This window comes from Maylandia zebra, linkage group LG17, assembly GCF_041146795.1.
Source record: "Maylandia zebra isolate NMK-2024a linkage group LG17, Mzebra_GT3a, whole genome shotgun sequence".
NCBI classification, from domain to species: Eukaryota; Metazoa; Chordata; class Actinopteri; order Cichliformes; family Cichlidae; genus Maylandia; species Maylandia zebra.
In genome coordinates this window covers 26,830,298-26,858,181 of record NC_135183.1, presented here as the reverse complement: position 1 = coordinate 26,858,181, position 27,884 = coordinate 26,830,298, and the positions used below count along the sequence as shown (strand labels likewise).

At 40.8% G+C, this 27,884-nt stretch overlaps 1 protein-coding gene across 5 annotated transcripts in view; it reads right to left on the bottom strand.

The window, feature by feature from the left end:
• Positions 1 to 561: 561 nt before the first annotated feature.
• anks1b (ankyrin repeat and sterile alpha motif domain containing 1B) overlaps positions 562 to 27,884 on the bottom strand; it is a 277,926-nt gene continuing 250,603 nt past the window's right edge. For 2 of the 5 annotated variants that reach the window (XM_004548325.5, XM_076875740.1), the window contains 9 exons: positions 22,791 to 22,898; positions 21,147 to 21,350; positions 19,067 to 19,192; positions 13,968 to 14,039; positions 12,216 to 12,299; positions 10,439 to 10,576; positions 10,180 to 10,347; positions 3,183 to 3,274; positions 562 to 1,945 (listed from right to left, as the gene is read on the bottom strand). In XM_004548325.5, coding sequence (XP_004548382.3) covers positions 1,897 to 1,945; positions 3,183 to 3,274; positions 10,180 to 10,347; positions 10,439 to 10,576; positions 12,216 to 12,299; positions 13,968 to 14,039; positions 19,067 to 19,192; positions 21,147 to 21,350; positions 22,791 to 22,898 — 1,041 coding nt within the window. In that variant the 3' untranslated portion in view covers positions 562 to 1,896. Of the gene's footprint in view, positions 3,275 to 10,179; positions 10,348 to 10,438; positions 10,577 to 12,215; positions 12,303 to 13,967; positions 14,040 to 19,066; positions 19,193 to 21,146; positions 21,351 to 22,790; positions 22,899 to 27,884 lie in introns of all 5 variants that reach the window. The other 3 variants (XM_012918365.5, XM_076875739.1, XM_023152666.3) reach the window with 2 other exon arrangements.

The following is a 27,884-nucleotide window of genomic DNA, read 5'->3' as shown; positions in this document are numbered from 1 at the left end:
AAGCCTGGAGGAGCCAAATGATTCTCCTCTCTTTCTCAATTTCCTTGGTAGAAAGCGGTGAAGTTTTGAAGTCCCTGACATCACAGCTGGGCAGCAGGTCCAGTTTGAGGTATGTGAAATATTACACACACTATAATGTGCGAGTAAGTTCTGAGATGGTGATTGTTGTGCAGAAATGGGGCAAGACCCAGATGGTAAAAGTACATTTTGCAAATGAGAATCAGTGCAACGTGATTTGTGATACTTGGAGATGCATCCTTATCATCTGCAGAAGCTGCACCAAGGGTTAGTACTACAAACAGAGTAGGATTTGCAGCTAAAGCTTCATTGAAATATTCAGGTTGAAAAGTTGCAGACACTACAACAGAGGAACATTACTCAAATATCTCCATCTTTGCTCTCAGTCACAGTGGTAACCAATACCAAAATAAGCCACTATTGTCAGATAATGTGTGTCTAGGAATGTTTATGTTTACTCTGGTATTAGATCTTCTATGCAGTGATTGAGAATGGAAAAAAAAAAAAAAAAAGATGTAATAACAACTTCATTCCATGGATAAATATGGTTGTACAAGTCATATTTTATTTAATGTGATTTACAAGGATATAAATAATGGCCAAAATTACAAAAATCAGTGTGCTGGAAGCCCAAGCCTATGTACATTAGTTGGTCAGCAGTGATGACACCAAATAATTCATGTTAGTTTGCACTCAAAATACAGTCTCTACAATCTACCACTTTTTTTTTTTTAAATGTCCAACCTTTATTTTGGTACCATGTTTCCAGTGCCATTTGCTGCAAATCCTTTATTCTTTTCTTTTACATGTATGAACAATGAGTTGGCAAAATATCTATGTACACTTTATAACTGGATGATTTCTCATCCAAATAATACAGTAATACTGCGTTTTTAAAATAGTACATCTGCTAGATAAGAGTAGAGCCCCGTGAGAAATGATGGAGAGTTGACCTGACCTAAAAGTTAGCTAGCCACCTGCGACATTCGCTCTCTGTGTACAAGTGTGATCGCCTAGTTTCGGATTTTATTTTATTTTATTTTTTTTTTTTGTTAAAGGATTGCCATCATTCTCAGGCCCAAGGTTTTCATTTCAGCATATCATAGAAAAATAATGTAACATTAAGACAACAGTAGACAAGAATTGCACAAGTATAATCATAATCCTCATGGTAATATAATACTCTCATATTAAACATTAAAATGTCAGGCAATACGAATAGAATACTTTTTTTTTTTAGACTCTAGATGCTTTGTTCACATAGGCTCTTCATCCATTATGAGACACCCGTTGCATCTTGAGCGTGTTGCAGCTAGTCATTTACACACTTGTGCATATATCTCTTTATTATTTTCTGACATTAAAGGAAAAACAACAACAAAGAAATAAAATAAAGAGGACCAAAAGAGCCAGCCAGACATCGTGGAACTCATGCCAACACTGACACATGCCCGGGGATGCCCTTTAGTCAGCCCGCCGTCTATTACCTAAACATGCCCTGTAACCATACTCACAGTCTCCATGGAGATGCTGACCTGCCAAAAAGTTCGAAGGTCATGCCTCCCAGTTGGGCGCATAAAACGGATCCTGCTGGAGTTGCAGAAAGTTGAGGCTGCTTTCAAATAAGTGTACATTCAGAGCAGACGGTCGTCTGTCAAGATGCAGTCCTGTCAGTGTGTGTGTGTGTGTTTAATTATTAGTTGGTCCGATGTTTACCGTGTCTAGCAACACGTGGATGAATGACGTTAAAATTTTGTAGTCAACTTTAAACACTGTGGAGTAGCATCCATGTTTGTAGTCCTTTTGAAAAGTGAACAAGAGGGTCCTTTGTAGTCCTTTTTGCATTGTGTGTGTGACAAGGTCCATGTTTAGGGCTGGCTACATTCTTTGCATTCCACAGTAATAGACATGAGCATCCGGCATTGCCCTGCAAATGAGATGACATCACTTATCGAGAGAGCCCTCACACCCCGCCTCTCCACTGGCCCCCCTGCTCAGCAAATCCAAAATGGCCACCATGCGTTTCACAAGCCACATGCTAAACCTTTTACATACAAGATTTATTCCCCCAAATAAAACAAGGTTTATGGGCTGGGAAAAAAAAATGAAAACAAAGTAAAAAAAAAAAACAAAAAAACTCCACGTGATTAAAGTAATTCTGAACATATACACAAACATGTGCTGAAAAAAGGTGCTAGAAAAGCAAAAGTTCACCTAGATCTTCCTGTGTCACAGGTCAAGTTTAAAATATAGTTTGTCAAAGAAATTTACAAGTTTATCTCCAAAAAATAATCTGATATAAAGAATCAAAAAGTTGAAATACATTCTAGTAGCCTGCTGGATGAACCAGTTTGAGTCAAAGTTAGACTGTGCTACATCACCTCTCCCAAAGTTCAGCTCTCCTCTTTGATTAAAAAGTGTTTAAAAAGTCTAAATTTCCCTCCAGTTGTCAAGTTAGGACAACATCCCTCCTCACTGTCAGCTCCCACACGGTGCTCAGAGACAGCTAAAACACTGTTTCGCCTCTTAGCAGTGCTCTGGTTTCAAATCTTGTTCAAGTTATCAGGGGCAGTTGGACAAAAGGGCTAAAATGAATAGTAAAGTGAGGGATGGAGGCAGTTGGAGGAGAAAAGGAGGAGAGAGACGAAGCCAAATGGTTGCACCCATAAACAGGAAGAAAAAGAAACAAAAAAAACAAGAAACTGGAAGCAGAATAACCGAGTGGTTGACTGCTGACTGACCGACAAACATGAAGTGGAAAAACAGAGCTGACCATTCCCCCTACAGGTGGAGACAGAAGTGCACCACAGCCCTGGGTTCAAAGGTCATGCGCCAGCCCTGCAGGCAGGAGGATGTGGCCCAGGCCAAAGAGAGGGGGGGAGAGCAGAAATAAAAGAGAGAAGAGACAAGGAGAAAGAAGAGAGAGACAACGCAGCGCCAAACGTCATCATGCAGTGGACAGGCTCGGCTATCGGGGGCGGGGCGAGATGTTTTTTTAATTTAATTTTTTTATTTTTATTTTTTCAGCCGGTGAGGTGGCGCGGCGGCGTGCGTCGCTCGTGCCCAACTCCGGGGCGGGGCCCCGGTACAGGGCAACCTCTGAAAGGCACACACACACAGGATTGGACAAGGCGGGTGTATGTTAGAAAATAGTGGTCTCGTACTTGGTGTTGACTCCTCTTTTGGCCTCCTGACCTGGCTCCACAATCCACGGCACGTTGGCATGGCCCTTCTGATCCATGGATGGCTGCTCCATCTGCCACAGAGAGAGTCGTCGGAGGAGGAGGACGGGGAGAAGCAGAGTTAGAAAAAAAACAAGAGGGGGAGAAGCAGGACAAACGGCCAATTTATTATATAGTATCGCTGTGTTGAATGATTTCAAACCAAACAATGCAAAAGTCTGTGTTGTAGTTTTAAAAAAATCCACTTGAGGTGCAATTTTCAGATATTATTTCATGCTGATAGTCGGTGACATCAGAGTGATACAGTAGAATGAATGAGATGGAGGTGGAGGATCGGCTGCTTACAGAGAAATGAGGTGGCGGGAGAAAATATTACAGATGAGAAAGCAGAACTGAGAATATACACTTTTTTTTTTTAATATGAATAAATGTCATGTCTGTGTTCACACTGAGGCAGTGCATCACCTATAAGCTGTACAAATGGTAAATGAACTAGTTCTTATATAGTCCTGTCCCACTCTAAAATGCTATACAACCTTCTTCATTCACAAGCACTTTGGCCTTGGCTTACCCAAGGATGCTTTGGCACTTCCAGGGATCGAACCACAAACCTTCCGTTGAGCAGACAACTTGTTCTACCTCCTGAGCCACTTCCTGCAGCTTCGAAGACTTTTAACAGAGATGCTGTCTGTAACTGCAAAGCCATCGTGGTGGCTGAGAAACAAACCAAACAATCTAGAGCGCTTTCAAAAATAACCCCAAGGCAACAATCAGGAGGCGTATTGCCGAGGGTGGCTTTCCTCCAGTCTGTTGGTTTGTTTTCAGATGGTTTTGGGGGATGGCAGCGGCGGTAAAGTTGACTCGGTACAGGAATACGCGTGTTTGTAAACTTGAATTGCAAACATATATGAGCAAATTATTAACTGCATCTCCATGTAGTGTTAACATTTTATAATAAAGCCAAAAAAGATCAGCTTTGAAAGGTGTCGTAGTGTTGTTGGAGGAAACTGGATTAACTCTGCGGTGCACTGACAGAGCCATGGTTCTGTTATCTTCTCTTAACACACTGCTACAGCAACAGTACTGAAACTAACTGTAATTTTAATATGGTTCTCTATCCTCTTCTTTACACACACACACACACACACACACACACACACACACACACACACACACACACAGCCAGAGCAAGACCATATAATCCTGTTTTGGGGTTATAGGATTAAGGCAAACACAGACACACTTTCGATCTCGCGGCATCACAACACATCACGCTCAGTGAAGAGCTCATCCAGAGCATCACCAGTATCAAATTCATCAACCACACATGAAGACGCTGAATGAATCGTCTGCCTTCAAAATGAATTTTTCCCAAGGAAGGGGTGGGAAGAGAAACTTTAAGTGATGCTACCGGGGCGTCCAATGTTTGATTTGGCTCCGAAGTCAGTGGTCCAAACCGATGTAAAGCATGCTCTTTGTAGTGTGGGTCTATTGAACTTTTGAATAATTTCTTGGCGCACTACATACTCTGTGGAATGGCAGTCGTTCTTTAATGACCCTTTATAAAAATCATATGCTTTGTGTGATAGATGAAGATGTTTCTGGGCGAGTGTGAGGTTGGGCCAGAAGTGAAAGCACTCGAAATATAAAAGTTCAGTGCAAGCATTTAGTTCTGGAAGTACTGAACCTACGTGGTTTTAAGTGTGTTTAAGCATTTAGCTCATTTTTAAGCATTTGTTATAAAGGGTAGGCAGTGTCTTAAAATGCTCCAGCAGGCCACTCTGAGTCCAGCGTTTGATTTGATGATTCGCATGAAAATGACTTGTGAAGTTTTAACTACACATTCAATCCCTGAGAGATCTTACCGGTAATATAAGTACAACAGTAGACATCAGTTTTTCCACATGAAATTAAATGAAAGAATCTGTCAGCACTCTTCAGGCTTAAACTGGAAGGAATAAATCTGTAAACTGCAGATTTATGCTGTAAAAAAACAAATAACACATTTCTGTAGATGTTGAAAACCCAGAAACTTTTCTCCCATTTAATTCTTTATTACCTAATTACATTGGTGTATGAGTATGGAGGGACCCATGGGGATCTTTATAAAGGAAAAATGCAGTTAAAAGTCCAAAATTTGTCCCTTGTTATCATTTTCCAAAGCTATCCAGTGAGGCAGACTGGAGTCTTTGCCAGACCGATTCTGGCCCCCGGGACTTATGTTTCACAGCCTTGATCTAAATGAAGTACAGCCTCTAATGTTACAATCAAACTAGGGAAAACCATAGTTGGAGACTGCAGGACGACCACAATTATTGTGAACTTCCAGCCCTATTGCCTTAGTTGCTTCAAAGAACAATCTTCAAAGTAAATTTGACATGTGATAAATTGGCAAGAAGACCAATTTGCTCCAATTGAATGGAGTCAAGTTGTTCAACTGTAACAAATCAGTAAAAAACGCAAATCTGTTGCCATCTATATACACAGAAATTCACATAAAATTCTAAGTCCTGCCAGACCCTCATAAATTTAAAACAGAAATTCAGAAATTCATTCCCACATAGTGATATAGTTTCTGCAGAACGGAAATGTAACTGCAAAATGCTATAGGCAGTCTAAAACCTTACTTTTATATAGGAATATAAACAGAAAATAACCAGTTGAATCAAGTCCCCTATTGCGATGCTTTCCTGCTGAGTTGCACTTGTCGGTGAAGACTGACTCAGGGTGATTACAATATGCTGGAAATCTGTCTCCATTTATAAATTAGATGGAAATTATTTGCAGACTGCTGCTAGTCTATCTGAGGGTGACTGCAGTCAATCTGAGTCATACTGCGATGGTGTGGAGACAGGTTGCCTTCTGCCAGTTGACCCAAGCAATCACCATGTGATTGAAATTGGTTGCCCAGAATTTGAGTGTGTTGCACGTTCAACACACTCAATATAATATATAATATACTATATAACTATAAATCAACTTAGTCTTTGGGCAACCACCAGTTTTTTCCAAATCGGAAAGAGGTTGCGGTCCTATTTTCACTGTAGTATGACTGAGCCATGAAAGAGCAAGTAAATGGGGAAAATTTATGTAATTCAGTATTTAGGCCACACAACCTGCAGCATGTGCCACTGAAAGGCTGACAACACTTGTCGTAGCTGGCAAGCTAGGACATACAAGGTCACTAATGATGAGAATCTTTGGCAACTCTAAGAATTTATTAAACACAAAAAAAGAAAGGAAGGAATTCACGAGATAATTATTGACTGAGTCAAATTCTCAAGAGCCAGACCCTTTAATTAGCATAATTTAACAAAATTTAAAAAAGACCAAAAAAAATCCCTCATCCTTCAGCTCGGTCCAATTACTGTTAGCTGGTTTATACGTCCAACCACTCAACTCTACTGTTTATTGATCAAAGCGCTTTATTTATATTAATTTACCATCTCAAATATACCACAAAGAAGGAGGCGGTGCATCTCCATCCAGAGGCTGAATTGGTACAGACAGACACGTAAAAACTGAAGCACTTATGAAATGGATTGGCTCTGCAAGATTGGCTGTCTTTTTAATACCAGCGCTACTAAAAGTGATATGGAGCCATGGGGTAGTAAATGAAGAAACACACACAGCAAAGAGGACACACAAGGATGCAGAGTCAGTTGAGTAAAAGAAACAGAATTAAAATGGAAGCACTTACAGATGGCGCCTTCTCCTTGAATAAATGAAAAATTATGTGAAAACAAAGGATAAGAGAAGGAAAAGCGTGGAGGACCTGTGACTGAGCTTTGTGAGGAAGATGGAAGAGTCGAGAGGGAGGAAGAGGAGGGTGAAGAGGAGGCCGGTGAGGGGTGTAAATGTGGCCCAGTGACCAGCGGCTGGAGGGGGGCATGATGACCTACAGGGAGGCAGAGGTCATACACAAGTCAAAGTCGGCCTGCTCCAAAAGCAACAAACCAGCAAGGCAAAAACCACAGCCAGGACAGAGCAGCTACATGGCAACAGAAAAAAGGCAACAGCGGTCTAAAACCAAGAGCAAAAAAACCATGGCAACAACATGGCAGCAAATTCATTGCCCTGGAAACAGCGGGGGACAGCAGCATTACCACAACACAGCAAAACTCAAACTGGAGAAGGCAATGTTACGCCACACTTATATAGCAACTCCTGCATGGCAACAACACTCCCACTAGTATGAATATGCCACAGCAACTGTACAAAAAAAGCTCTGAAAAAAAAGTGTCTCTAACACTCAGGCTCAGTTTATTCAAATGGATTTAGACAATTTTCCCCAGGTTCATGACGGGTTTCCAGTTGTTTTAAAGGTTGTTAAAGGGTAAGGGCTTCCTAGTCTCTCAGTTTGTCAGTTAGATTTGTCTGGTTAAGTAACAAAAAATATAGCAACAGCGAAAACACTTAAAAGCCCGATTTTGCTAACCAATTAGTGAAACCACGACTGCTATGTCCATCTTTAATATACAGTATATGAGGCGGAGGCATTTTTCTACACTCATAGTCTCCATCTTCCATAAGGACTTCTAAACAGCTGTTATAATCTGATACGGCCCAGGCCTATTGTAGACCATCTAAAATGAAATCTGTTGCTTTACAAGTGTCACATTACAGATTACAGTAACATACCAGTCTTCGTTAGTTCAAAGTTCACCTTTGTAAGTTAAGTGGAAGTTGGGGGGGATTTGCAAGCTGATATACTCACAGGGGAAATATGACAATGGGAGGTTGTGGAGAAACTGTTACTGGTGCACAGAGAAACAAAGCTACTGTATTTTAAAGGACATGGGTTTAGAGGTGCTGGAGGATGGAGATCATTGCTGGCGGGTGGCAGGAATATTAAATGAATCCTGCAGTATCTTTGCCCTGCTGCACACCACAAGCCATTAACTACATCACACACACATACATATACATGAAGCAGGCAGGAAAAAAGACAATTAATGGTTAATGTAATGGTTGCCGACTAAGCAGATTGTGTGTACACATGCCATCATCCATCATCTCTGTAGGCACTCTCCTTTCCCATCTTTCCTCACCATCTCACATCTCACACTAACTTTAGAAAGCGAGAGCAGTCCTATGAAACTGCTGTTCCACTCAATCACCTTTTTTTTTCATGACTCACAGTATGTAAATTTGGTCCAAGCACACCGTTACAGCAGCAACTATAACTCTGTACCAGGCCTTTTGGACTCACATGTGTGCTGCTGAGCCTGAGCTGGTGTTTGTCAGTGGAGGAGGGTAGTGAGTGCAGAGTGGGTTAGGGTGACTATTTTAATTGTCTGTTGTGGGGTTTATGGAAGGGCTGCAGGTTTATTGATAGACTTTGTGACGCCGTATTTGATGGAGGCATGACACATGCTTTTATGATACCATTTGGGAAAGAAGCTGTTAAACAGCGAGGGCTGGGTATTGATTACCATAATTTATATGTATCAATATAAGTTGCATAACTGTTAGGGGCATATAGAGTCCACTAGAAGCATGACTGATACATTTTGACTTGTCTGAGACCTATTAAGCTCATTTCAGCTTCAGATTTTAAGCCTTGGACTCAACTCGAGAGGCTTTGAATGAATGTGTCCAAAGTAACTGCTGCAGACTCTTAGTTCACCACCTGCCTAAAACAGGCCATTTTACTTCTTCTCCTTTTTAAAGCCACAATCCCTTTAAAATTTCTTCTCTTTGCCGTTTGCAAACGGGAGGTTTGACCAGTGGGTGGGTGCATGAGATAATATCCTCGCTTTGGTGTCATATAAGAGTACAAGAGTACATCCAAGAACAGAAAAACACTCTGAAATTGAGCCATTGGTGCATCTGCAGCCTGAGCTTTTGGAACACTATAACTGTAATATTTGAAACCTTGGACACTTTTAATATGACCATCCGTCATTGTAGCTTTTGCCTGGGCTCAGACGTTGGACTCATCCCGATTATCGAGTTGACACAAGACATGAAACAGTTTTCGTTTGCAGAACGATCTGATCAATAAGCACTATTGAAGGGCTATCTTTTAGCCCATTGATGCTACAAGCTGGAGTAAAGCCATTGTCAAGCTACTATACAGCCACCAACGAGGATATCTATTACACTTCAGGGAATGTCAGGCTAAAGGAGGAAACGGAACAAGTTCACAGTTCTGAATGATATCTGCGAGCAGAAATAAGGGCAAAAATGGAGCACTTTGCTCTGCTTAACCATCATCGTTCTCTAAATCCATTACGGTTACATTCAAGTGCTTTCCTGCAGGTTTGAGAGAAGACTAGGTTTTTTCCTCTTTTGCTCTGTATGCACTGATGCAGCTTAAGTGAAGCTCCTCAGCTTATCATTTAAACCATCAAAGCATTTGTATATCAGCATTTGTATTTATTTCTTATAATACCCAGCCCTACCTTAAGCAGATTACTGCACATGAGCGAAAAGCTCTTCCCTATAATGCAGTCCTCCACATGAGAATTCTTTATCTTCTTTTACACAGAACCCCCCCCCCCCCCCCCATCCACACACACACACACACACCCGGAGAGAGAGCGGGCAAGCCTCCCTGGAGCTTTATGCAAACACGCATCATCAATCAGCCAAGTGTGTAAGAGACTGCAGGGACAGTAAGACTGAGTGAACGCTTAACAGATCAAATATCCACCTACACCTCTGCCGCTTAGTCCGCTGGGCCAAGGCGCACGCAAGCAAAGAACATGAGCAGATAGAGCTAGAAAACCAATCTCAGATGTTTAGAAATAATGTAAATGAGTGAGGATGATACTGGTAGGGTATTATGGACAGAGTCCAGTGAAAATAGGAGTGCTTTATTGGAATAAAATTCAAAAAATTTGAAGCTTTTTCACTTTAGACCAAAGCAATCCAATCCAGACCATCTGGAACATGTGGCCTCACTATTGTGGAACTTGACAGGGATGGATTTTTTCTTTGAACAGTAGTGCAGCTGTGCAGCTGCGTTACTTACAGACTTGCGGATGTTGATGCGTGGCTTAGGGACAGGTTTGCTGGGTTTGCTGTCGAAGCTTTCGGGCAGTGTGGATGATCCGTGGCCACTCTTCCTAGCCTGTAGGGCTAGCTGGTAGGCCACCTCGAAGGCCTGTCCAAGCGTCAGGATGATCTCGTAGGCCAGGTTCTGATATAAAGGCAAAATCAAATAGGTTAATGTGATCTTGGACAGTGAGTCTGATGTTCACCTGTGAGCACAGCAGAGTGTCAATACTGACCACATCAAAAGCAGTGAAGACATGGCAGTAGTGGTGACTGGACTTGAGGTCTTTGGTGATGTAGGCAAATGTGGACAGATCCTCTGGATCCTGAGCTGCACACGAGATGTTACGAATCTCATGCTCCGCTATGATGTTCTACAGAGAGAGAGCGAAATACGGAGAGGAGGAAACAAAAAGAGAAAACACAGAAGCAGAACGATAAAGAAGCGCACAGAGAGATCGTAGATTATCTCCATTGAGCCACTTCACAGAAAAACAAATCTGATTTATTATTCATCTCAAACTCATAATCACTGTAGCACACTTTTCAGTTTGAGACGTTTCTGGAGTCACTAAGTTGGAATTTGTCCTCTGGTAATGTCACTGGAGAACGCTCAGACTTTGTGTTGCGTTAATTAAAGCACATCTCAGCGCTGTGAATTAAAAAAACATCAAAGCCCAAAGAGAAGTTTTAGCGGGGGCCAACATCAGTAAACATTACATTTAAGTTAGAAGTTGCTTTGAGCTATTATAAGAAAATATGCTGAAAATGCATTAAACTTTGATCTAGAAGAAGTGGATTTTTTTTAAGGGCATGAAAATGAAAACATTAAAACAACATATTGTAGAGATAAAAAAAAAACAAAAAACGGTGCAATGCAGATGATTCCACCTGAGAGAAATCAAAAAGAAGTTGCATAACATTCAACCAGTGAAATGCCAGGTTAGTCATACAGGACAGAGCTGTCTCTCTGCACTGATTATATATAAATAGGCATATTGATTACTTGGTTTAAGCTAAGAGAGGAATCCTCTCCTTGTAGTTGTTGTTTTGGGTGAACCCACACAGCAGGTAACCACAGAGGACTAATAATGACTTACTATATTTGATCTTCCTAATGGATTTTGTACTTAATACTGTTTCTTTCCATCTGTCGTTCGCGGTTTAGTACATTAGTGAAAAGCCACGAGGACGGCTGCACAGATAGTTTTATTATTACATTTTAAAAGATGTTTTGAGGATGCTTTTTATACATTAAGCGCTATAATGGTGTCAACAGGAAGACGCATAATCATTTTTCCAAAGTCTGTGTAATTTCCCTCCACAAATAATTGCACATTTAATTATCTTTATATTGTGTTGGAGACAATCGCAGATATACGTAGCAGCGGACGTCTTCACGCAGCCCATTTTAGTTTCCAGGGCGTGGAGGAAACCCTACACTAGCCTAACGCAAAATGAGTTGTGGCGTGCCGTTGTAGAGGGAGCTGCTGCACATTTCATCTCCTTCTGTGTTCTATAACAACGCAGGACCGAGAGAAGGCACAAGCATGTCTGTGTGACTAATTGGAGAATTGAATTGCCAAATACAGATTTACTTGGGATTTTTTTTTTTTAATTAATTAATTTTCTGGTAAGAATCACCAGCTGGTCTCCTTCTCATCACTGTTGGGTAACTTTAATATCTAAAACTGTCTCTGTATATTTCAGTGTGGATGACCTACTTGAGCATACTCTGTTTTAGTGCAATTCAAACAAGAATCCGAATATGTACCCGATTCTTTTCTTATATATGTGCACATGAAACTCAAATATTTCCATTCTGTTCTAGACTTTCAGCTCATCCCTCATCCTGATTATTGCTTGTTTGTGCTCTGTGTACATACCGTTGTAAATCAGCGAGGCTGCAGCAGCACAGAGCAGACACGAGCACTGCAATGCTGTGCGGGCTTTACACTCGGTGTGTCATTTACACCGGGCCTCACAGGAAGCGAGCCGTGCGCATTGCTGTACCTTATTTGTGGCGTCGATGAACTTCACTCCTTTGTAGGACACGGACAGCACGATGGTCGGCACTTTCTTCATCTGTTCTGTCGACTTCTTGTGCAAAAATGAGAAGGTAGAGACAAAAAAAAGAGGAAAAAAAACAGCAGTGACTTTGGAGGCAGCTCGTGAAAGTAAACTTGACAATTTAACTTGGCGTATTTAATGAGGATTTCTGTTCTGCTTTGATTGCCAAACTTTAGTCGCACCATTCTCAAAGGTTATGAAAAATAAAATAAGAAACTACCTTTCTACACTCAAGTCACTGCAGCGATTCAATTCAATAAGTCTATTAACTTTTAGGTCATATCGGGCTCTGACAGTATATCTCTCCTCACTCCTTGTAATTACATACCTATACTGAACTCATTATGCCGAGAGGTGCTGTGAAGAATTGTGTGATTTACAGCGATGTCAGCGTTACCCTCCCAGCTGTCATTCTACCTGACAAAAGGTTTAATATATTCAAAGCTTCCTTCTCTGAACAACTTTGTGTTCTTCATCGCTTGTCATCTCCTCCTCCTCAGCATCCATATTCCTATCACAGCCCGTCCTTTCTTTCTCCTCCCTTGTCGAACACGCGAGCTGCTATCCCATATCTGTTTGTCTTTGTTCTGTTCTTTGCTCCCTTCCTGCAGCATGTTGCTGCTACAGTTCGACCCTGTCACTATCAGGTAGTGTTGAAAAACTGACAAAGGCAGTTCGCTGGCAGTAAATCCGAGCCGAGAAGTGAAGTTGGATCTTAAACATCCAAAACTACCTCAACCGTGGAGGGAAGGATGAAAGAGTGGTACGTTAGCGATGTTACAAAAGCTGGGGTTAATATGACGTGCATCTCTTTGCACCTAATTGCAACCACAGTGTGCAGGAAAAGGTTGGTAAAACTGAGGAAAATGAGAAGCAGAAGAAAAATTTCCCTCTGATGATGGTGGCATACTGTAAATATAGAAAGTAAGAAAAGAGAGAAGAGGAACCGAGAGCTTTGCATACGAATATTAAATTTCTTCTTTACACCGCAGCAGCCGGGGGCCGGAGGAGTGAGAGAGTCAGCGTTAAGAGTAAAATATGGAAAGAATGAGCAGGATGAAAAGACATGGATAGTAGGGCACATTCCTCTTTCTCTTTGTCAGTAAGAAACAAAGGAAAGGAGGAATGAAAAAAAGAGGGAGCAGCAGAATGACACAAGGCGTGAGGAAGAGATAAGGTGATTAGAGGTAAAAGGGGGATTGTGAGGTATCAAGCAACCCAGGCAAGGATATTAAAAATAAATCCCTCAACACACTTAATCCACCGCTATGATATTTTAAGTTTAAGTTCAAGTGAGAGCGTGAGGGCATTCAGACTGTGTCCCAGATTTAAAGGTTTAGTAAGCCTGCTCTCATGCTAGCTGCTATAGTATAAGCTAGTAAGCATAGCTTGGTAATAATTTTACTTAAATTTGACTTAGTTAGTTTGGGGCCTTAGTCTATGGGGCCCGGTAGGGCACAGCCCAAAAAAGGGACATGGGCCCATGTTATTGTAGGCCCACCACCCACAGGAGGCGCAGTAGGGGTCAGGGGTTAGGTGCAATGTGCGTCGGGCGGCAGCCAGGAGCAGAGGCCCTGGCAGGCCGATCCCTAGCTATCAAGGCTAAATTTGGTCGAGTGAGTTTTAATAAATCAAAATTATCCAGATGTTGACTTGAGGTTCCAGTACCAGAAATAAAGTTAGATTGAGCTTTACCCTCATCTTGGCGCAGGCATCTTGTGTGGACTCCGTCCCCCTCAGCTCCTTCACCAACATTGAGCCCAAGTACTGTTGGAAACACACAAACAACACGATGCTAGGTAAATACGTGAACTTTTGCATCAACTTTGTGACTGCTTTTAAATTTCCAATAACTCAAACGGAAATGATAGAGACGAAGTCTAGCAGCAGGAAGAGTCATCTGCTGTCAAATTTCTTCGCCGTTCTGATGGTGACTGATGAATTAGTCAGAGCCATCCTCTCAAAGAATGAACAGACCATCCTGCTGCCATCAGTGCTGCTCAGTAGGACATTGCTGTTTCTACCATTACTGCTCCTGTGTAGGTCGGGACTGGTGACAGCTGTTTTACTGCCTCAGCTGCTTGCAGCGGTGACCCTGCTCTATGGCTTGATTATGATAAAATGGCTTGAGCCAACCTGCCAAATGATCAGCAAGCAGTGCCGTAGCTGAACGCTACACTGATCTCTGCTGAAGAGGATACCACAACCTCCAACAGCAGCCCTCTCTAATCACATCGTAAGTTAAGACACCTGCTTCATCAATGTATTTGTAGACTGTATATCAAAGACAGAGCATCTGGGTCTGAAAATCGAAACTGATACATAGTTCCTTAAACCTGCATTCTTAATGATAGCTAGCCTGGGGCAACTGGTGTCTCTCCTGATCCATGACCTCAGTAAAGGCTTTCCCAATCAGCTTAGTCATAATCAAATAATCAAAGTTTTATTTAATTAACATCATGTAGATTTCTTTTAAACTTTTCTTGTGAGAAGTGTGCAATGTCTCTACATAGCTCAGTCAAGTCCACCCCTCAGCTGTTGTATCTAGTTTTAAAATGCCAAGATATGGCTTCCCAAGAGGACAGTAATAAAACCAGTGTCTGATGTCCCAGTGGCTAGTCAAGCTTGCATATACAGTTTATCTGCAGATCCTTTTTTTTTTTTTTTTTTGCTGATAAAAAGCTAGTTCTACCCTTTTCCAGTAGCAGAGCACTTCATTTTCAGTTTTGCAAATGAGATTAGATCTGGAACCTATTGCAGTTTGGGGGAACATTATAAAAATTATATTTTCCACTAAAGATAAGTTGACTTAGTTTTAGTTCTTAGAACAAAAATCCCATCCCATTCATGCATTCTCAGGATAAGCAAAATTAGGGTCACGAGGGGCTCAAGCGAATTGGCAGAAATCGGTATCGACCAAAGAAATTGGAATCTGTGCATCTCTACCTCTAACCATTGCTATGTGTGTCTAGTTTAGCAGCTGGCCAGGTCTTGACTGTCAACCAGCTCAGCCTGGATGTAAACAGCATAAACAATACAGAAGGCACTGAGTGGATGGCTTCCTACATGGCTCATATGGGGTTTCATTAAAGGCACACAGCAGTGATTACATCAACCTTGAGTGGCTCCCTGAGGTACATTAACATTGCTGTCTGGTAGATCCTTCTGTCTGGATGCAGTTAGTAATTTTGCACACGTAGTATCAGATTTAATAAAGAAGCTACTAATGGTGACGGTGTTTTACAGGGACAATGTTTATGTTGGCATTAGAGCACTTAATGGGCGTGACATTCACTGCCTCACAATGACTGACCAGCTTCTTGACGGGGATTTATTCCCCAAAGTGGGACCTTAAGCAGGCTTTTAGTGAATTAGGAGAGAAATATTTACAGCTTCATTTATCTCATCTATTTAACTCTACAATAAATGACTCGAAAGTCAAGGACCACACGCGATTTGTCTTGAATCTGATGGACAATATATTTGCTTAAAGTCACGAAACATCATTCTGGGCCAATTGCTTTGCATGATGAGTTGCTTTTTCGCAGCACAGACACTGACTCAGTCATATTTTCATAGTCTAGTCCTTGGCAGATCAGAAAGAGGTCGTCTGGGCATGTTAATACTTCGTCTTGACTCAAGCTAACAACGTTAAATCGCTGTTATGGCTGGCTTGCTGGCAGTTATCTGAGAAATTGCATTATAGTTGCACACAAGATCAGCTGCTGTCTCCTATACCATGTCGCTGGCAGTAATTTTTGGTTTTTATTAGTTTCAAATAAAATTCAAGGCATCATAACAAGGCTAAGACTCTACAGCCATGCTACTAGCTTTGTAAGTCTGTATCTGGGTAACTGTAACATCCGCATGCAACGATGAACAGAAGGACATTTTTAATGTTTAGCATATGTTAATATATTGTTATTCTGCATAGGTTGATAGTTTTCATTACATGCTAAGTGGACAGTGGACCTCTAAGCCTGCTGGGATTGTCACCAACAAATGTAAACTTCATGTTGGTGTTGGAGGAAAAGGTCGAGAAAACTCTGAATGACAGTACTGTCCAACAATCTTGAGCCACCCCCCTATTTCTTTATATTTTGCTTCCAAGGAGCCAGATTCTTCTTGCAATTTCTTTTAAAGTGGTCTTGAGGAACAGAGTTCTCCAGCTTTTCTAATCGTCTATCAAAGCTTTTCTTTGCGCATTTGTTGGATTTCACAGTCCAGCGCTAACCCCTGACCATTTTCAGAGGAATGTTTCATTAGAGGGGCCCACATCCTCATTTTAGAGGTTTGACAGCGTTTTTTAGTGGATAAAGTCGAATGGCTTAAACATGAACTGAGCTGCGGTTTGGGGAAGGCCTCGGAGGGGACCGGCAGCGACTTTTGGGCCTGGCAGATCCCCATGGGAAGTGAAGAAGTGAAGGGATTGAAAATGAGAACAAACTGCTTGTAGAACTGAGGATGTCATATATAGATAAGAACTGGAAGTGTTCAGAGGCATAGTCCCACTCCTCTAATTCATATAATTAATCTCCAATTAATCCACTTAATACTGACCTTTGAATGATTCAAGCACAAAATACGCACCCAATGCAAGGAATGAGTCAGTGCTGTCTACACATAACAGACAACTTAGCATTTAAAATGGATTATTTCCTGTCTTTATCTTTCGTTGATAGAAGCCTGTCACAAACAAATTATTTGTTCTTCTTTTTTTAACTGAATCTGTGTAAATGTCAAGGATTTTTCAAACACTGTTTGAAAGAAAAGAAAAAGTATTTTGCACCAACAAGGTGATTTTCAAAGAGCTACAAGCAGAAAACTTGTATCTCAACACAGTGCCATCGTGCTCTTAAGAATTTGAGAAAACTAATCAAGTAGAGGACAAAAGAAGAAGTGTCACGCCTAAAAACTCAGATGAATAGTACCTGAAAGTCAAGTTCTTAAGAAATGAGAAACGAGGAGTAAGGGCTGAGGTATCCCAAATGACACAAGAACTGAACTGAAAATCACTGGCAACAGGTCTTATGGAGGGATGTGTCACGATCGAGCCAAACCAGTGAGTGTTTACAGCCAAACATTCCAAGAGAAGCTTTGAATGTCCTTCAACAAGCCTGGAGAACTTTTCCTGGAGACTATTATAGACATACAAGAAAGCTGTGAAGCATAAAGGTGGTCACACCAAATATTGACTTTGAAGGTTGTTAGAATTGTACAGACTTTATTTGCCTTATATACTGAGTTCCCATTTGTGTTTCCAAATGTTTCAGTAAATCACTGCTTCCCATTTTCCTACTAAATACAAAGCAACATGAGCAGGTTTAGCTCACCAGCTTGACCCATATGAAAGAGCGACATCACAAAATATTCGTGTCTGAGCCCTGAGTATTACTCAATGATATTTTGTATTTTCCTATCTTCAACGTTTTTTTTTTCATTAATAAGAAAGAGTAGGCAGTCTGTGCTGAGATAATATTGGCTGTTAATGATGTTGCATGTTTGGTAATAATGTCAAAATGTCTGCAGGGTTTTGCGGGAAGTGGATCTCTAATAACTTCAGATAATAATTTCAAAATCTAGTTGTAAAGCTGACATAATAAAGTTGCAATGTTATGCGAGGAGCCGCTGAAAGTAGAGAGAATTTTGTTTGTTTGCAGTCTGAGCTGAAAATGAGAACACCGTTGATGCATCGCATCTATTGTTCTGCCCTGGTTGCTTTCTTCTTCTTCTTTTTTTAGCAATTCCTCTTTTTTTATTAAAACAAATACAATGCGGTCCCCTTCAGTGTCTTATCCATCTAATTTATTCTTATTCACTCTCCAGCTTCCGTCACCTTGCCAGTATTCACACTGAGCGCTCTTGCCTGGCGCTCTGTTGAGGCTCTCCCTCATTTATCTCACTCTCTGAGCTTTCTGGAGCCTGTTGTCCTGGGACAGATAGCATTAGAGATCTTGTCATAAATGGCTCCATGAAAGCACCGCCACCACTTTTCCCCGGTGGCCCACCCGTCGTCGATTCCTCCCATTTTCCCAAACACATTGCTTGTGTAGTTATACAACTGTTGGAAGCCTAATGGTCCAAGCTTCTGCTATCAATCTTCTAAGGTGTAAAAAATAAGAAGGGTGGGTTTCTAACAGAGGGATGACACACTCTTGGGAAACTTCTTGCACCTCTTTTTCACAGCCTCTATCTCATTTTTTTCCAAATTAGACATCAATTTAATTTCCCAGCTTCTTTTTTTCCCCTCTGTTACATAATAACCAAGCTCATAACTACTCTGTCTTCATCTCACTGCCATCAAACCATCCAGTCTAAGAGATCCATTTATATTGCCTGTCAGTGTTTCTGAAAGCAAATGGCAAATTGGTTTCTGGTTACCAAGTAAGTAATCGCTTCAGCCTGGAAGCTCAGTATGTAACCCGTGAGAGGTGCGAGGCTGTATCTGTGGTAACGTGGATATGTAACATCCTTTATGTAACTGGCAAAGGTCTAAATTTACCAAAGTACTGAGAATAACCTAGTGCAGTATTGACTGAGAGGTGAAGCTGAGGGTCACTGATCTTTAATAATGTTATATGCAGTAGGAATTGACAGCATTCAAATAGAACCGAAACATTTAGTCAGTTAAGCCACGAATCAATCAGCAAAGATTATGACTAGTTTTTCAAATGGTAGGAAAATATATAGTTATTTATAGTGCTTGGATTCAGGGATTTTACTGCTACATTATAAACCAAATGATCAATAAAAAGGGAAAATTTAAGAATGCTCAACAACAGTGTATGACTCACATAGGCTTCGTAGTCGCAGGACTGAAAGATGAGCTTCTCGGGGTGATGCTGCCAGTACTGCACCGGAGTGGATGAGGTGGCCTCGTTTGGCGGACGCAACGTGATTGGCTCACACCACTCGCCTGCCTGAAAACACAAGCAATTGCATGTCGGGATTACACAGGAGTAAAAGATGAGGGCATGACATTGCGGTCTGTGCTGCATATCCCGTGTTGACCTGATAAAAGTGTGTAAGTTTGTAATACAACAGCTTTCATGACTGCATGTGGACACGCCATCAAGGGGACATGCTTTGGACAGCATCCAAAAGGAAATTAAACTTGGATGAATTATGCTCGGCTCCTGCATGTTCGCATGCTTCAGCTGAGCCGCTCGCTGCTTTTTCACCCAGTAAAGTATCCAGCTTTTTAAAAAAAAACAGAAAGAAAATGCCCAAATCTTGCCTTCATCCTTCTCGAATGTCTCAGGATAACAAGCCTGTTTTGTTTTTTTTTGCTTTTTGTTTTTTAGTCCTCCTTTTATAAATGAAACCAGATGATTTTTGCCTGAGGAGGTATTCACACATCCTCTGCCAAACACTGCATTTTTATGTGTCTGTTCACATCTGACTGTTTTTGTTTGGCGGAAGGCTGATGGACCGCAGAGGTGAGATCTTCTATTCCAATGCAAAAACTGTTGAATAAACAGCTCAGGGACGAACCTTTGGAGAGCGTCCGCGAGAGTCAATTCTATGCTATACGCCACCGGTTTAACCAGATTAAACAGTTTTTCCCTTCTGAGAGAGACGATTCAAAATATTTAGTCGGTAAAAAGTTTGTAGTTTTACCACTTTAATGGCCAAATGTGTCTAGAAAGAAGTGAGCTGCAGTAATTGTTCTCTGGGGAGGAAACAAGGAGAGTGAAAACAGACGGTGAGGAAAGAGCTGGCGTGAGAAACGTTTGCGGCAACCAATCATGGAAACATTGTGACAGCCAGAGAACAAGGGTAATGACACAGAATAAGGATGTTTCCTCCTTCCTCTAACAGTTGTCCTTCTATTCTTGCAGAGATGATTCAACAGAGATTTGCTTTTGGAAAAGGGGGGGGGGATACACTGTGACGCAAACACACAAAAAAGAGATTTATCAGGGCAAGCATACCGTGTGCTAGTCTGCACTGATGGGCTCTCTGATTCACACGGAGACACCAAAAGACCCCAATCATACTGAACCAAAACACAGCTGCTGCTGCCTCCGATGTAAGCCGGGATGTGTCTGAATCACTGTGCTGCTACTGATTGAAAGCCATAATGTTCTAATTTAGCATTTCACATGAGATTACAAGTGGCTAAATGGACGAGATGCTTACTTCTTAAGTCTATATATGTGTGTGTATATATATATATATATATATATATATATATATGTATATATGTATGTATGTATGTATATATATATATATATATATATATATATATATATATATATATATGTGTGTGTGTGTGTGTGTGTGTGTTTGGTATTTTTAGTGACGTGTCTATGCAGCAAACACTGCTTAGATGGTCTGCTGTAGATTATTAATGATGACTTATGTTAGAATAACTAAGCAGACAATATTTTTATCTCCCATCTCATATTTTAAAGATTGTCATTTGATTACTAATATTTCATCTGTAATTAAGATATATTCTGCTGTCCTGATTACAAAATGCCTGCCATGAAGCTCATTTGTTTCTAATAAATAATAATAGATTACAGCTTACATGTAGACCTGAAATCAGATTTGCATTTATATTACTTTACATAAAGAAACGCATTTTGGTATGAAAATGAGCTTTTCTACTATTTCTTATTCTGTTTTCTTAACTCTCACTGTTCAACAGTGAGCAACACAATAAACCTTGAAAGGTTTTGATGAGACGTATTCGATTTGATTCAGTGTTATATTTCGGCTTTTAATGCAACTATCAGAATGCTTATGTATTCAAGCAGCCAGGTCTGCATCTATGATTATGACCATTCATAATACACTCCTGGAGTCCATCCCTCTCTCCCAGTTCCCATCTTCATTCATCCCTCCATCCTCTCCTCCCTTCCTCACCATGCTGACTTGAGCCATCTGTCGCTCCAGCTTGGATCGCGGCACGTCCTCAAAGTAGTTGTCATTGCTGCGCTGCCTGCGCCGGGCGTCCGCCTGCATCATGAGGTGCTGCACGTCCAGAGATCCACCTGGGACCCCTGCTGTGTACGCTGCCTGGCCTACCGACGGGCTGAGCTGGGGAGGAGTGTGATTTCCTCCGGGCTCCTGGTGCAAAACAGGTGTGGGCAGATTGAGAGGGGTTAAAGGAAGCAAGTCAGGTTTTGTATATCATATTATAATGTGCTATGTCACCGCTGCAAGTGTAAAAGTAGGGCAATGCAGTGCAATGTGTCACATTACATTTTTCAGCTACAGTGATGCTTTTCTGCTGACTACCCAAAACCACTTTGCAAACTTGAGGACGAACAGCAGTGTCCTGTTACCAGGAGGTCTCAGTAGATCCATCAGTGTCCTTAATCACAACAGTGAACCCTTGCCTGCTCACTGTAAGTCACTTTAAGCGAAAGCACCTGCTAAATCCTTAAAGTGGAAAATGATGTTCATTTAAGAGGTTTTCAAACTTGAGTAGAAACTCAAATCCCCAAAAGAATTAAAACTTCCATTGGCACAAGGGTCAGTTATTTCTCCTGAGAGGCTGTTCACTTTCAGCTGATATCGTACGAGAAGACTCTTGAAGAAGCTTGGTAATATTTTCTTGCCTATGCAAGCTCATGCATTGCATCTCAGTTGCTGTCTAAAGCTTTGCTGTGTTCCTTCACCCATTTTGTCCATCACACAAAACTATCTGCTCCTGTTTGTGCAGGATTACTGAGTAAACACAGCCCTCTGCTCACACACTGGAAGAAAAGGGGCTTGAATACATAATTTTTCCCTGCACTAAGCCATTCAGTATCATCACGCTTTGCTTTAATTACACATCTTTGTAACACCTTTAGGGAATTTTGTGAAATTAGGACTGATATTAAAAGTCTGAAAGTCTCGTTTCAGACTAGACTATTTGCTTGCTCTAGTTTGGAACTTTTTTCTGTTTTATATGTCTTGAAATGTGGACTTTAAAACGTTTAAAATTGTTACGACACATTCAAGCAATACCGCATACTATACACGCTGGATCTAGCTGAAGCTAACAGCGCTTGTGCCTGGTTAAGCATTTCGAACTTTATTAAAGGAGCCAAACAAATTCCTTTCCCCCTGGAAACTAACAAGGATTATTGTTGTAATATTTTTCAACCTATTTCATGACTCAGTGGTTTACAGGAAGACGTGTTTAGGAACAGCGGGCTGTTTCAGCACTGCCTCCAGATTTTCAGGCTTTCTCTGGGCTTGAAAAAACCGAGATATAGGAGTGTGGCTGTGATGGGAGAGGGAAAGCCAATTCATTGTGAGTAGCATCCAGGACAAATCAGCAGGGAGGAAACGGCAGTGGGACGGCCATTTTGCGCCTCTCCGAGAGATTTGGGTAATCATTTGGGTGGTAACTGCAGCAGTGGGGAGGCTGAATTTCCCTCAGAGAAATAGAGAGCCATCTGGGAAGGGAACTACTGTCTTATAGAGTCATGATAATTTGAATCCTAATTGGTTAAGATATTGCTCAATATTGTCATGGGTAAAACCCATACTGTCAGCTTGCAGAGACTCACTCACCCGTAAGGAGATGGCCCGTGGAGGTTTCTGTGGGGTGTCTTCGTGTAGCCGGTCCCCCAATGAGGCCAGAATCCGTTTTCTGTGGCCGATAAGGTTGATCTTCAGTACCTGATGAACACAAAGATATTCGTTTTCATGCATTGTGCACAAAGATCATTCATCGTAGGAGACCTGAAATAGTTATTTGACGCATGTCCAAAACATCTGTGTTGGGGACAGACATCAACAGCTCAGGGATTTCTACTATAGTTCTTCTCCACACCAAGTTTTATAATGTACTAAAACACAATAAGTGCATCCCCCACAAACGACTCTGCTGGCAAAAAAAGATGACTCTCACTTTCATTTGCATAATTTAAAACAAATTTTAGCAACAGCAAAAGGGTTAATAGACTTTTAGTCGGGATGATAACAAGATTATGTGAGTGTTTAAAAAAAAAAATGCAAAAAGGTAACAGATCATCATCATTAGCCTAAAATGGAGAATAATACTAGTTTTCAGAAAAGGGTTTCGGAGACAAAACCATTGGAGAGCACTAGCAGAGCACTCAGGGGTGCGCTAATGAGTGCATAATGATATAAAATGCCCCTGAGAACATGCATGTCATTGTTGTTATTACATTACCAACATGGCTTGGATGGCTCCATTCAAACTGGTGCCTTTACCTGAATAACAGCACAACTGTACCTTATATACAAAGAACATCAGGTATGTATGAGACTTACGCCTAAGAGAAACAGTGAGAGAGACAAGGGTATAAAAAAATACATTTGATCAATTAATTATTGCTCTTTTGTAACGTTGATCACATTGGTCTGATCAATCTGAGAATATGACCATAAGAGTAGCCACATCTGGATCACAGTTTCCATTTTCATCTACCCAGCTTTGTTTACAGAAGCAGGTTTATTTTAAAAGGCTAATAAAAACCCAAATCCTCATTAGATCGTAGCTGATGGTTATTCAAAGCATTTTGACAGCAGCATATCTCTTGCAACCGAAAACTGCTCACTCTCAATCGGTCTGTTGCTCGGATGACAAATGGACAACAAACAAAAAAGCATAAAACAGAAATCTTCAAATTTTGGTTTTTTTTAGAGATTACCGTACATTAATGGTAGATGAAAACAAAAAGCTGTTTTTGAAATTTTAACTTGTATGATTCTTCTTAAAATTATATATAAAAAAAACAGAAAGACAACAGCAAAAGGTGAGTCTCGTACATCTTTATTAGCCCTTGATCCTGAAAGGACCTTGAAGCTATAGGCACACCTTTTGTTCTCATGTACATCATTTACAGATCCAACCTGTGCTCTTATGTAAATAACACTGTTTATATAACATCACAAAGAATTAGCTGTTTCTTTGTAATTCTAATGGAAGATAGGCTAGCTATAGCTTTGTATGTGAGTTATATCAGTCCTCTTGTCTGACAGCTAGCAAAAGAGTATTGAACAAAATGTTAACCTATTCTTTTAGAGAGCTTTGAAAAGAGGCTAGCTCATCGTTTCAGTGACTAGATTTGTCTCAAAGATTCGCTTTATGAATTCTAAAGATCTTTTAGTATTCTTTAAGCTAAGCTAACCATTGCCTACCTGCACCTCAACAGCAATTCATTAATCTTCCCTTCTGATCACAAAAGCAAATAACTGCAAGTCCCTAAATGCCTGTTCTAAACTAGTACTACTGCTTAACAAAGTGTTGTTAGTGACAGCTGAGAGTGTACTCTGAGATTTTGCTCTGACAGCAAGTAATTGCAAATTCCACAATGAGATTGTGGCAAGTTTGTAACTGTCTATTGGGTTTTTTCCTTTTTCCCCCCCAGGTTCTCATTACACAGTCACAGAGAACAAAGAAAAGAAAAAAAAACCATGCACTTGGACTCCAATGAAAGCGTTCATTCTTTCTCTGGTCACCAGGCGTCCACTGACTGTGCCAGTTACTGGGTTTTCTAAAGAGGCGGCCTGGAACATGGCAGCCTTCTGCAGGGATGTTCTCTTTGCACCTTCTGGTACCAAACTTCAGTACACAACAAACTTCTGCAGGTTTTATAGAGCTGCCTCTGGAGAACTTCGAGTAAACGTATTTATGAACATGAGAGAATTTGAATGTGTCCTCAGGGCAAAGGGTGGTAATTAGCCTCATGGCACGGTCTTGCTGTCAGTCTAATGGCCTGCCTCTGTTTGAGTCAGCACAACATAAAATCTCCCTCACCAATTACTGCTGCACATCTGCGGAAGAAGCATAAAAATACAAAGAAACAACCAAACAGGCGCTTAGGATGCATACGGTACGATTCTACCTACGTGAGCGCAAACCTAAACAATCAAAGAGAGCATAAATAAAAAAAAATCATATTCCTTGCATAGTAAATGGAGCAGATATGCAAACAACTCTTGTATAATTTATCAAGCAAGTTCAGAAGTGGTAAGTAGGTCTTATAACTTTTATTTCATTTCATAAAATAAAGAATACACCGTGGCCAGCAATGTGTTCATCTCCACTGGTCTTCACTGCATGCAAACATGTTTTAATTGTTCATTTTAGACCGATCAAAGGGCAATCAAGAGCACACAAGCTGATATTATGTAGTAATAATAATAATGGATTGCATTTATATAGCGCTTTTCAAGGCACCCAAAGCGCTTTACAATTCCACTATTCATTCACTCTCACGTTCACACACTGGTGGAGGCAAGCTGGGGCAGACTGACAGAAGCGAGGCTGCCATATCGCACCATCTGCCCCTCTGGCCAACACCAGTAGGCAGTAGGGTAAAGTGTCTTGCCCAACGACCAGGATAGAGAGCCGGGTGATCGAACCGGCGACCTTCCGGATACAGATACGCTTCCCAGTCCCCTGAGCCACTTAGTGAATTTAGTGCAGTAAAAATCAAGTGATGTTTGTCCTTCCTTTAAAGTGTCAGTAATATTAGAAGCAAAAATAATGTGGGACTCAAATGATAATAATGAACGCAAGTGCAAATATGATGTATTCTCAGCCTTTTAACTTTTGGCTTTTTTTCTTTTTTGACATTAGAGATGATGATAGAGAAATTCTAGCCAGATACTAATGTTAAAAATAAAGGGGGGGAAAAAATCTAAATTTAAAGTCTGTTTTGCTTGTTTTCATTTATTTGTGCAAACAAAGAAATCATCAGTATTAAAGCCCTGCTGATGTTGAATTTTTAAGAGCATTGTTGGTGGCTTAAAAAGTATTATTCATTCATTTGTTGTTTCGACATATTGGCAGAGATTCTTTGTTCTCTCCCTCAGATACATGAAAATATGAAAAAAAATGTTCCTTCCAAAAAGGTGCTTTTCTAACAGGGAAGCTGCAGAGCGCCCTCTGGAGGACAAGCTATGCAACATCAGCACTTATAACACAGCTGAAGGGTGTTTCTTTCTTATATTCTTTGCGTTTATCGTCCTATTTATCAGCTAATTATTATAAAATAACTGACTGGATTTTTAGTCTTGCAGCTCTTCACACTGTTTCTGAATACTTAACCCAGAACTGAACACAGAAATATCAGCCCTTTATGCTGGTAAATGCCAACTTATTTGCTGATGTCAGCCCATACAGTTTTGATGCCCTTATTTTGGACTCTTGACTAACTGACCAACTGTTGCATTGCACATTCAATAGTATGGCGCCATTATTCTGCATTGGTATTCATTTTTGCTTCTTATAACTGACTTGCGTAACAGTAAATAGTCATTACATAAAAATGATGACTGCAGTGTAAAATGTGACATGTATGTGAGTTTTCCTGCTATACGGAAAAAGTTATGAAATATTCAGCCTCCTGCCGATCTCCTGAGGGGCAACAGCGTGGCACAGTCCTCACATTGCTCTTTTGTCAAACACGCACACTCGAGAAAGAGCACAGTAATTGCCTTGCATGGTGCAAATCTGTGTTATACTTTACCTTATGCAACAGCATCTACTTCAAATACAGTAGAAGCCTCAACCTCGGCCTGAAGTTCAGCTGTCACCATAGCAACACAGAGCTGCAGCAGCAGTTGCCCACTCACGCTCATCCATGAAATAAATAAATAAAATACACACACACGTGGATGAGGATGTGTACTCACACACACACACACACACACACACACACACACACACACACACACACACACACACACACACACACACACACACACACAAAGAGCCCAAACAGCTGTTTCAGAGCTGCTGGGGAAGATGATTATATTGTTATCCCTCAATGGATGTGAATTTAAACGAAACCCAGCCATTATTGTTAAAACACACACTCACTCCCTTCCTGATGGTTGCAACACCAGCCCATTTGCATTGAAATTATATTCAGAGCAGGTGTATATATACTGTCAGGAAAAGTGCTGAGCTACCGCAGCATATACCCTCTTCTTCCACTTCTGTCTTGTGCTATCGCGCCAGATTAAGCATTCATTTAAGCACAATTCTATTCAAATCAACTCAAACACGGAGCTCAGATGATATAATCTTGATAAGCCAATGCTTGTACATTCTGTTCCAACAGCACATTGAAGGTGGGAAAAAATGGGAAAAAAAAATGCTCAACAGATATAGACAACATTTCTGTCACCGCAGGTGCAGCAAACATTTGATTGATGCTGACAGTAGAATAAATCTGGCATTATTCTCTATTTTATCACTGTCAGCAGATATCCTGAAAAGACCCAACCTAACACTGTCTTAGTCCACCTCTCAATCATTTTCTCACTCCATCATCTGGTGTAATTTTAAGAATACTGGTTCTTATTGATAAATAGTAGAGACAAAAAAAATTGATTCATCCAAGACTTTATTGACAGTTTACCAGTTGTCATTTCTTGATTGAGCTGTGGTACATGCGAACTAGAAATAGACTTATTTACTGGACTTGTGACTGGCTGGGTCAGACTCATATGTTAAGAGATTGTGAGCTGGTGTGTTTAATGCACGCGCAACAAAAGCATAGCCAGGTAGTCGTGCACTCACTAGCAGCGATAGACTAAGCTGTTACGATTAAAGTGAAAAAATACAAAAAGTTCACTGAAGTAAAACTGTGATAGAACGCGCAAAAATGCAACAACAAAACCAAT